Genomic DNA, 12,203 nt, shown 5'->3' on the forward strand with positions numbered 1-12,203 from the left:
TCTCCTTTACTTTCCCCAGAGGAGTCAGTGCTTATAATGTGGTATTAGTCTTCATTACGCTGTTAGATCACACTAATTTTTGTTTTGGGGGCATTTCTTGTTTTGTCAATACTTACAATACAGTTATTACATTTAAACACATGAATGTTTGTACAGATAATTATACATTCTTACTCAATAAATATTTGCATTACTGTGTGCCGGACGCTGGACTAGGAACCGAGGAGCCCGTGCTGTAGGAGGATGTCTCTGCATGTTGTGTGTACCTGTATGTGCAGATACAGAGCCTCCTTTGCGAAAGCTGCAGCTGATTTTCCCTTGTTTTAATTTTTAAAGGTGAAACTGACATTAGAAAATGCATATGCTGTGAAAAAGGAATCGACTCAACCCAAACAGAAAAATGCACAATCAAAAACAGAAGGTGATTTAGTCAAACTTCTATGGGGAGAGGAGATTGAAGGTAACCAGCAGAATGTGCTCGACACCCCTCACGTGGTTATGTATCTCACACTAGAGCTGGACTCCGAGACCTCAAAGGAGGAGGTGAGTCTTCTCAAAAGTGCAGGGAAAACGAAAAGACCTTGTGCTAGTATAGTCTTCTCAGTGAAGAATGAGCCCTTTGATCAGTCATTCTGTCTTTATGTTTTTGGTATGTCTCTTGCTTCTTCTAATTGCAGTATTTTAACTGACAAGCTCAATGAATCCATTTGTGGAGATTAGTGAAATACTTGAAAATTTGTTTGTGCTGTCTTCTTTAAAAATTCTGTTTGAACTGGTTTTCCATAATATATATATATTTGGAAATATATATTGATTTCAGAGAGGAAGGGGGATAGAGGTAGAAACATCAATGATGAGAGAGAATCATTGATCAGCTGCCTTCTGAACACCCTGCACTGGGGATGTGCTCTGACTGGGAATCAAACCGTGACCTCCCAGTTCATGGGTTGATACTCAACCACTAAGCCGCACTTCTATGACATTTCCTTACCTATTTTGGGGTGCTTGTATCATTATTATTCTTGTTCTCTTTTTACGTGTGATTACTCTTAAATTTTTATCACATTTGTCTTACAAGATTTTAAAGTTAAACACTATCTGTATTGCCTTTTAAAATAATTCAAGGCTTTAGTATGGCTTAACTTCAATCATCCCCCTCTTCACCTACCTGCTATTGTCATCAATATCTTAATGCCATCATTTTTTAATTCCACAAATTGGCATAATTATAATATTATTACTAACAACTAGTATATTTTATATTTTATAAAAATATAAATTATATATTATAAAATTACATATTTCAGAGATGAACCTTCTTTATTTTTTTTAAATATATTTTATTGATTTTTTACAGAGAGGAAGAGAAAGGGATAGAGAGTTGGAAACATCAATGAGAAAGAAACATGGATCAGCTGCCCCCTGCACACCTCCTACTGGGGATGTGCCCGCAACCAGGGTACATGCCCTTGACTGGAATCAAACCTGGGACCTTTCAGTCCACAGGCCGACGCTCTATCCACTGAGCCAAACCAGTCTCGGCAAAATGAACCTTCTTTAAATTTACATATATGCTTTGCAATTTCCTTACCATTCTTTCTTACATCTTAGACTGTTCTTACACGGTATTTTTTTTCTTCTTCTTCCTAAAACATATATGTTAGAAATTTCTTTTTAGAGAAAGTCTATTCCTGATAAATTGTTTTTGTTATTTATCTGTTATGTGTTTTTCGCCCCTTCTTGAAAGGTAGTTTTATAATTCTACTTTGTATTAGTCAGAATAGGCCAGTCGCTATAACAAACAATCCTCTTGTCTCAGTGATAACATAATGGAAGTTTATTTCTCATTTTAATGTAAACATTCCTGTCTTGTGTGGCTCTGTGATCTGAGCCCTTTTGCAGGGGTCCTCAAACTTTTTAAAGTGGGGGCCAGATCACGGTCCCTCAGAGAGCTGGAGGGCCGGACTATATGAACTACTAATTCCTACTGTAACACCTCGGCTGCGCTCACTGCCCAAAAAACCTGGCGGGCCGGATCAGACTCCTCTGCGGGCCGCATGTGGCCTGCGGGCCGTAGTTTGAAGACCCCTGAGTAGTGGTTCCATTCTTCCCAAGAGCTTCCCAGTCCTCTGTTGCATCTTTTGCATCCAGTTGGCCAGTGTGAGAAGAGAGAAAGCATGCTGTAACCTATGGCATATTTCAGAGGCCTGGCTTCAGAGTAGCCACATCACTTCTGCTCATGTCCCAGTGCCTAGCACTAGGTATATGCTCTCTCCTGATATAAGGAGGTAGGAAATGTAGTCTTCCTGTGTGGCCAGGAAGAAGATGGAGTAAAGACATGGTATTGCTTATGCCAACCAGGTAAAAAGTAATTATTTTTCTCTAATCTGTTTGAAGATAGTATTTGTCTTCAGACTTCTGTAATTGCTGCTAAGTCTACTGTCAGTCATTCCTCTGTAAAACATGTCTTTTATTTTCTTTCTTCATTATAGCTTCGGCTATGTCCATAGTGTTTTTTAACCTCTCCATTGTGTTTAATATTCACAGTTTTATTTTTAGGAGTTTCTGAAAATTTTCTAACTATATGCATACAGATCTACAATGCTGTTCCTGATAGTCTCTTGTTGCTTGCTCTTCTTAGTGATTCCATATTTTATTTCTCTAAGCATTTCATACAGGGTTCTTCTCTGCTCTGAACCTGCCCATCCCACTCTCTCTAAGTCCTGAGGGGACTCTGACTTGTGGTGACTTGTCTTCTTAAGTCTTTGGAGATCATTGGTGAAACTTACTGCTTGATTTTATCTTTGGGAGTCTGAAGGTTCTAAAGTGGGAATGTGTTCCTCCAGAGAGAATTTGCTGCTGCTGCTTCTGCTTCTGCTTCTGCTTCTGCTTCTGCCACTGGGCTGGGCTTTATTCTAGGATCGAGGTTTAACACACTGGTCTTAGACTTAGCTCATCTACTGAGCCATTAGCCCAGTACTCAGTGTCCTGATCAAATGTGCTGGGTATCAACCCTCATCACAGCCCTGCCTCTGCCTTTCTGCCCACCACTCCCCACTCCCAGCTGAGGCCCCGGCTTGCTTTGCAGTGGTGGGGAAGGGGGTGTGGAAAGGTATGGAGAGGGTATCCTTGGAAACCTCTCTACATCTCACATATCCAGCAGTTCGAACACGTATGTTTTGGTCATGGATCTAGTTGTTTTATAACACAAGAGTCTCTTAGAGCATCTAGTTTACCATAATGCTTGGAGAAGAAGTGGGATCTAAAATTAGGTTTTACCTAATTTGCATTTCTTTGCTTTTGAAATCTTCGCAGTCTGTATTCTCGATGCCAAAGCCATTTTACACAAAAAGTGTATTTCCTTGGGTTGTTCCTTCATATATCGAAATTTAGTCACTGATTCAAATGGAAAAGAAGGGATTTACTTATACATATTTTTATTATTTTCTCTGTTCTGAAATGCCTAGAGCCCTCGAGTTAACAATTCTAATTTCTTGCATGTATGATCAGTCCTTTATATGTTTAAGACAAATGAGAAGTTTAACCATTTATTGTGTAAAACACACAATAAATTTCTGCGATGGCAGCACTCTGGCCCCTTCTAGCTTGTCTTGGAGTAGGATGCTGCTGAGGCCTTTTGTCATCCTTGCCTTTCTTCCCATGGGAAAGCGGGTAGATGTTTCTCTGTCTGTTGACAGCCCTGTATCAACACTGTGACCAGGAGAGGCTTTTTATTCTCACTGAATAGAGGGGGAGTTGCTGCAAATGCATGCTGCTAGCCAGTGCTTAAAAATACAGCTAATTAAATTGGTTGGGAATTGTAGAGCTTGTCGGCCTGTATTAATAGGGAGGCTTTCAGGGCTGGCTGCTGCAGCAGTTGGCAGAGAGGTTTTCTCGAAGGACCTTTATTTACTGGTATGACTTACTTTACAGTGAGGGTGTCATAGGGTCATTTTGTTTTCCTGTGAGTTACATATCTAAGAAAAGCTTGTTTTCTCTGAATCAGATGATTTGGAAATTTCACAAAGTGAATCAAAGGAAATAATGGTTATTTGTTTAAAGTGGTATTTGTTATTTGGCTAGCAAAGTTTTAAATAGACGTGAGAGAAAATCTTCACTGATGTTTGGCTTAATTTCTAGAGATAAAGTGTTTCACTGTTTTTACGCAAAAATATTGCAAGAAGATTTGCGTTCTTAGGAAGAATGTATGTGGCCAACATGTTCCATAGCAATTTGCATATATTGAATGTGTTTATTAATAAGCATAAAAAGCAGATGTGTATAGTTCGTTATTACTTATATTTGTCCTAATGTAAAAGTTGCCACGATATATATACCATGTCACATAATTAGTTCTTGTAAAAGGAGACCAAAGCAAGAAGCAGAGAGAGAACCAAGGAAAATATCTGATAATATTATAAGAGTTTGGGCTTTCAATAGTGGCCATGTTAATATTTATGCTAATTTTTCCACTAAACAGTATTAGTAGAAACTACTCTGAATTCTCTAAGGTTTCTATCTGGAAATTTGTATTTTGCCTGCTTTTTATTTGCCTTGTAAGAAAAATGTCATGTTGCTTTAAATATTGTAACAACAAAAAAGTGAGGTCCAGAATGATTCGTCCCTTTGTGTAAAAGTTCTAGTACACTGCACATTCTGATTTTGAACTTGTGTTAAAACTTCATGTTTCCTGGGAACAGGCTCTTCTTGAAAATTGAAAAGTAGTAAGCATTCTGAGCTTTATTCTATAGATCTAGTATTTTACATGATTTAAAATGTGCTGTTTTTTAAAGACTTCATTCAGATTAATTTGTGGTAGGAAAACCCTTTCAAATTTTATAATATTATAATGTTTCTTCCTATCTGCCCTACTCTCATGTAGTTTTGTGTTCTCACTTTTTAATTTCAGTATTGTTTTGGGTTTAAATAAAGATTTAATAATTTAACAAACTCACCAAAAATGACAAAGATGATTCTTTTAAAGTCATTATGAAAGTAATTAAATTTAAGGTCTCCTAAAAATCACATATGATATCTACACAGATACTATATGTATAAAAATATTTGTATAATGAAATACAATAAAATATTAATTATAGAATTTATTATAAAGGAGATTAAAGTTTAAAATATTGTTTGAAATTATTCCAACTAATTAGTGTCCTTTTCAGTATATGTATATTTTGACATCCTCACCAATTTTGACAGCTTTTAACTTATATTTTCAACTGTGTTAAAATTTTAAGCATTTATCTCTTCTTATTTTGAGTAAAACTCCTACTGAAGCTATAAATAATTTTATAAATAAAATTATTATTATTTAAATAAAATATAAATAAATAATTTTATTGTTGTTCCTTTCTAAATACAAACTGAACTTTCCATGACAAAAAATAATGGCTGGAAAAATTGAGGAATGTGATCATTTTTGTTTGTTTGTTTTCATTTAACAGCAGGAAATTCTTTATCATTATCCAGTGTCTGATGCATCTCAGAAACTTAAAAGTGTGAGAGGGATATTTCTCACGCTGTGTGACATGCTGGAAAATGTAACTGGGACACAAGTTACTAGGTAATAATTGATTTTAACTTAGCTTTAATTATTCTTCTTTCAGTTCTTTACCTTTATTCTGACAAAACGCTAATAGAAATATCTATTACACAAATATATTTGTGTCTATGTTGTAGATATATCTGCAGATATTTTGCTTCTCACCTAAGTTATTTCTACCAGTCATCTACTTAAAGTGTAGGTTCTCAATATGGCTGTAGATCTGGGTGTTCTGGTATACTTCATATCACTAAGTCGGAACAGTGACCTATACTTTAGAACTTATTTTATGAAGGTGGTATCTCTTAAGCATGGTATTATGATGAGTCTTGGCTTCTTCGTGATTTTATCTTGATTGTTAACTTGCTGGATGGGTAACACTTTGTGGTTGGTAAGAATGACTAAATGCTTATTTTTCTTATGATTCTTACAACAGTAATAGAAAAAGACAGAATACACTTTAGGAGGCATGTTTGGAATGCAATATGATCTGTGCAAATTTTTTCAGTGATGGATAAGCAAGAGTGATATCAAATAATTTTTGGAAAAATAAAATACATCATATAGTCAATTATACAGCAGAGTGTACCAGTATACACTGACTTAACCAGCCCTGACTTTGATATGCCATAGTTAACTTATGGGAAGAAGAGGCTCAAAAGTTTTTAAGTTTTGTTTTGGGGGTTGTTTTTCTTTTTATACAATAAATCTCTGAAGTATAAGCTATTTTTTTCCTTAATATTTCAACAATCTTTGACTTTATAAAAAATAGTTTATCTCAAATTTTAAGAAGCCTAAAATACTGATAAAATGTCAAGTTGGGTTTTCCAGACTTATATTTTCTTTTTCCATCTTCTGGTAAAAATGACATCACTCCAACAGTTTCCTTGAGGAATATTTGAAATCTGACTAACATTTTGTTTATTTGTTTATGTAGCTGTGTCACATATTGAATTATTACCTTATAAGCTGGGACCATGTCTTCCTTTTTTTGTAATCACATTAGTAAAGCAAGTTCATACGTAGGCAATCAGACCTGATATATTAAATTAACACACTGGAATGGAAGTCGTCTTCTTCTTTTTGTTTTTTCTGTTATGGGTATAATTTCGTTTGAGTTTCTGTGGGCTTTTTAAAAACTACTTCAGAATATATTTTTGTTATTGTACAATTATCTTTTCTATTTGGCAGTTAGGGATATGGCAAGAAATGTGCTTATTAGGCATGCAGTTCTTAAATCATTCCATATGCAATCTTTTCTGAATGACTGTTTATAATTTTACTAGAGGCCTGGTGCACGAAACTCATGCATGGGGGTGTGGGGGTTCCCTCAGCCCAACCTGCACTCTCTCCAATCCAGGATCCCTCTCATAATCCTGAACTGCTGGCTCCTAATCGCTCACCTGCCTGCCTGCCTGGTTGCCCTGAACTGCCCCCCAACCCTCCTGCCGGCCTAAGTGTCCCTAACTGCCCCCGCCTGCTGGCCGTGTCACCCCCAACAGCCCCCTCTCTGCCAGCCTGGTCGCTCCTAACTCCCGCCCCCATTGGCCTGATCACCCCCAACTGCCCCCCCGCCACCCTTGTGGCCTGGTCGCCCCACACAGCCTGCTGTTCAGGCGTTCGGTTATCCTTCACTAACCCCCCTGCCAACCTGGTCACCCCACGTAGCCTGCTTGTTCAGTCATTTGGTCGTCCCTCACTAATTCCTCTGCTAGCCTGGTCATAGGCAGCCATCTTGTGAGGGTGTGAGGGTTAATTTGCATATTACTTTATGATATAGAATAACATTTAAAGATATTCTAACTTTTTTTCTTAGCTCCTCCCTTCTTTTAAATGGGAAACAAATTCATGTGGCTTATTGGAAAGAATCTGACAAGTTGCTGTTAATTGGCCTGCCTGCTGAAGAGTAAGTTGAGGGTTTTATTTACCTTACGGTCATTTCTCAAATACTGCTAACATAGTTTGTTTCATTAAAATTATGCCATTTTCATTTAATTATGCCATTAAAATTATGTCAAAAGGCAAACTCCTTAAACAGCTTTATGATTTAAAGGTCCATTGTACTAGTACAATAACTGTGTGTTCATGTGATGTGAATTTTTGTACATCCATATTTGCAAAACAACCCAGCTTTTCATAATCCAACCTACTGGTTTTGGGCAGTCTCCTATGCTATCTACACTAATAAAAGAGTAAGATGCACATTGACTGTACCTTCACGGTGCCCACCAGCCAAACAGGGTTGAGCATGCAAATTAACCCAACAAAGATGGTGGGTTAATTTGCATATGCAGGCGTCGAGTGGCCAGGGGCGGGGCGGGACACTTGCATTGTCACCATGGTGATGATGCAGGCATTCTGTACTGCCCCAGCCGCTCCGGGCCTCTGGGCAACGTGGGAAGGCGGAAAGACGGCTGCAGGCTGGAGCGAAAAGGTGGCTCCAGCTAGAGTGAAGGTGGTGCCAACAGCCAGGGAAGGAAGGCCCATTCTTGCATGAATCTTCGTGCATCGGGCCTCTAGTTTTATATAAGGGACTTGAGCATCTGTGGATTTTGATATCCATGAAGGATCCTAGAACCAAAACCTGCAGATAGCTTGAGCATCTTCACAGCATGTCCCTGGGCTTACCCCAGAGCAAGATCCAAAGTAGAGAAAGGCGGAAGCTGCAAGGCCTTTTATTAACTTAGTTTTAGAATAGAGATGCTATCATTTCCACTCTATATACTCTTTGTTGGAGTGAGTTACCTAGTCCAGCTCAAGGGGAAGGAATTAAGCTCCATCTCGAGAGGAAGAGTATCAGACAATTTATGGGCATGTTTAACATCATAAACAGGAATTCCAAAGTAGGCTACAGTGAAAAATATTAAATGGATTATGTTTTGAAGGTGACTTCAGTTTTTAACAGAGACATGATCTATCATAAATGTGTGGGGTTCAGAATTTTAACACCATGGAATAATGGTATGATAAATGCTAAATGATGGCTCTCTTTAACAAACTAATGTGTGTTTTCTATCTAAAAGGGGATGATAGTTGTCCCTTGCTATCTGCAGGGTTTTGGTTTTAGGGACCCTACATGGATAACAAAATCCGCAGATGCTCAAGTAGCTTGTGTAAAAGAGCACAGGACCCTGCTAGGAGACTGCCCAAGGCCAGGGGGCTGGGTTATGTAAAGCTGGGTTGTTTTGCAAGTGTGGGTTTATAAAAATTGTGGAACATCCATAATAACATACTTTAGGATGAGATACTTTAGGATAAATCATTTGTCTTTATTTTTTTAGTATCCCAGAAGGCAAAAGAAAAACAAAATACAAAGGCAGCATAGGCCATGAGGGAGGGGAGAGGAAGCCCAGCTAAGGAACTGAGCAGAGGCTACAAACTTGGTCTGCTTCTTTCTGATATGCATCGTTTCGTTATGCTAAAAATAAACAAATGTTTTTACCTTTTTCAGAGTTCCTCTTCCTCAGCTAAGGAGTATGATAGAAAATGTTGCCCAAACCTTAAAATTTATGTATGGTTCGTTAGATGGGTAAGTACTTCTTTGAATTGAATCTCAAGTTGTAAGCCTAATCACCTCTTGCACTTACTACAATTCCTTCCTTAGCAAGTTAGTTGTTTGAGGTTTTTTCCCCTCCTCCTTATTTTATCATCCTTTACTACTGGCTTTTAATTATAGCTCTGAGCAGTTTTTCATTTCATCCCTTGCTTTTTCTTTTATTGGTCTCATATGTTACTTTAGTGAAATAGTAATGAATCACAATTATATTTTGATTTGATATATTTCTGTAGGAGTAAATGTAAGAGCATTTGTTCGTAACAGAAGGTTTTAAGTGTGTTTTTTACCTGTGTTTTTCTGATTATAATACCCGTGTCAAATTTACTATCCTAAAATGTGATACTTCCTTCTAGAAAATTTTTCAACTAAAAATGAACGCACAATTAAAATTTTAAAAAATCACAACAGACTGTTTAGTTTCCTGTGTATCCTTCTGTGTATTTTCTTTCTTTCTTTTTTTTTTAAAATATATTTTTATTGATTTTTTACAGAGAGGAAGGTAGAGGGATAGAGAGTTAGAAACATTGATGAGAGAGAGACATCGATCAGCTGCCTTCTGCACACCCCCTACTGGGGATGTGCCCGCAACCAAGGTATATGCTCTTGACCGGAATCGAACCTGGGACCTTTCAGTCCACAGGCCGACGCTCTATCGGGTTTCGGTTCCTTCTGTGTATTTTCTAAATAATATGAATACTCTATTTTTGAACACATGTGGGCTCATACTAGATATTTTTTCCTGCCTCTTGCTTTTTTACCTGACCCCATAATGCGAGGCATCTTTCTTGATCTGAAGAAGGATAGTTGAGGTAACTGTTCAACATTTTAACAGGTAAAATTATGATGAAAAATAGATTTTTCTCTTTGTGGGATTTTTGTAAGTCCCGGTACCTAAATAGCTAAAATGATGCCTTTGCTTTCAATGTCTTTAGCGTATATAAATCAATTCTTTTATACACTTTTCCAAACCACAGTAATATCAGCTCTCTGCTTCTCTCTGTAGATTTTTGCCGTCCCTGTTCTCAAAGCAATCCTCTGGGTTTTCTGTGATTGTGCCATCTGGGAAAATTGTCTAGTTTGCAGTGTTCTCCAACAGCTGCTTAAGAGACACTTTCCTTTCAATTACTTCCTTGTTAGCATTTTCCAAATGTGTGAACGGCAGAAGGCCAGGCATCCACCAACAAGCCTTTTACCGTGTACCAATGAAGACATTTTTAACCAGTGAAGTGTAAGGATGTGGTTATAAACTATCTCTTTAAATTGACACGAGATGAGCAAAGCTTGCTGTTTTTTACCCTAATTGAAGCTTTCTGTTTTCATGAAACCAGAGATAAAGAATAATCTCCTGCAATAAATCCTATTCATGAAGGTGATCATTTGGAGTTGTTCTGCAGATTTCAATGGTGTGGTTTGGGGGCAGAGGTACTCTTACTTTCTCTGAAGTTCATCTTGATATTTAGCTTCCTTTGATTTGGAAGTATTTCCAAGATGGCAACAAAATGAACTAGTTACTTCTTGTCCAAGTGAGAATTTGAAAGGCAATCGATAAATATGAAGATCCACTGAGTTCTTAAAACCAAAAGGCAGTCCAGGTCCAGTATGTTGTTTATAGTCATTTTGCGATAATTTTTAATAGCAGTATTTTTTTCTGATTATGAAAGATATGAAAGGCGCATTGAGCCACAGAAAACTGATTGTACATGAACAAAGTTTAGTGTTGTGATAAAATTAAAGATATAACAGTTCCCCTCACCATTCCTAGCAAGTCCATATGAGCCAATCCATCCATTTTCTCCATCTACCCTCTCTAGCCATAGCCATCTCTCACTACTACAGTAAACTCCTAACTGGTTTCCTTGCCTCCATTGTTGCCACCTTCATTAGTTTCACTATTTTTTTTCAAATTTAATTTTTTATTGAATTTATTGGGGTGATATCTTCTATAATAATAAAAGTGTAATATGCTAATTATATCAGACATCCTCCAGATGAAGCCAGGCTGCTAGGGAAGCCCAGGTCCCGGGTGCCTGCCTGCTGCCTGAGGGAAGCCCGGTCCCAGGTGCCAGAGGGAAGCCAGTGCTGGCAGCAGGGGTGGGGAGGGGGAGGAGAGAGGAAAGCCTACTCTTGCACAAATTTCATGCATTGGGCCTCTAGTGGGTTAATAAAATTATATAGGTTTCAGGTGTACAATCCTATAATAGAGCATCTGTATATTGCATTGTGTATTCCCAACCCCAAGTGGAGTCCACTTTAATTAATTTCCAAATGCAGTTAGAGTGATCTTTCTACCTTTCTGGCTCCTACCTACCTTTCTGATTTTGGATCTCAGACCACACCCAGCCCTCTGCTCCGTTCTGTAGGCACCCGGCCAACCTTGTTTCCCCCCTTTGGCTTTTGCACTCTGCTCCCACTGGACCTTCTTGACTTTCGGATCTCAGTTTAAATGCCCCATTCTAAGAGACCCTTCCCCAACCATTGATCTATTAATAAAATAGCCAACCAGTTACACCACACATTCACAAGGCCCTCTTCTCTGCACAGTCCTTTGTAAGTGTTCATTTTACTGTTCACTTGTCTTTCTCCACTAGAATGTGACCTCCATTCTGTACAGTAATAAAAATATCAAGACAAAAGACAAGAATAAAATATCAAGAACACACCAGGCACTCAAGTAATTTGTTGAATGAACCAGTGGGTAGTATTCTGCTAATATTACCAATTATCCAGTGAGGTATTCCATGAATGTTGCAGGCAATGTTGTATTATTTTACATGGCTAAAACCAAGTTTCTCTCTCTCCCTCTTTTGAGTTTTTCAATAGTTATGCTTTCATTAAAGAGGTGAGGAAATAACTTAGGTTAACTTATGTGCTTACTAAGTAATGAGTCTTATACGTGCTTATACTAATTATATACTAGATAGTTTGAATGCGAATTAGATTGTACTATCCCTATTTTTATAGAGTTGGAAACAAAGTTCAGAGAAAGGTTAGATTATTTTCCTATGATATCTACCCAGTAAGTGTAGTGATAAGATTCAAAGCCTTATCTATTCTATTACAAATCTCAAAATCTCTTTATTTTCCCATATTGTCTGA

At 37.7% G+C, this 12,203-nt stretch overlaps 1 protein-coding gene across 2 annotated transcripts in view; it reads left to right on the plus strand.

Annotated features, from left to right (window-relative positions):
* The window catches only part of INTU (inturned planar cell polarity protein), a 48,675-nt gene that overhangs the window by 15,839 nt on the left and 20,633 nt on the right, over positions 1-12,203 (plus strand). The window contains exons 4-7 of one of the 2 annotated variants that reach the window (XM_084884593.1): positions 337-543; positions 5,454-5,572; positions 7,368-7,457; positions 9,003-9,080. In XM_084884593.1, the coding sequence (XP_084740719.1) occupies positions 337-543; positions 5,454-5,572; positions 7,368-7,457; positions 9,003-9,080 (494 nt within the window). The remainder of the gene's footprint in view (positions 1-336; positions 544-5,453; positions 5,573-7,367; positions 7,458-9,002; positions 9,081-12,203) is intronic. The other variant, XM_084884594.1, reaches the window with a different exon arrangement.

The sequence above is a fragment of the Pipistrellus hanaki genome, assembly GCF_964339955.1.
Source record: "Pipistrellus hanaki genome assembly, chromosome: 5".
NCBI lineage: Eukaryota > Metazoa > Chordata > Mammalia > Chiroptera > Vespertilionidae > Pipistrellus > Pipistrellus hanaki.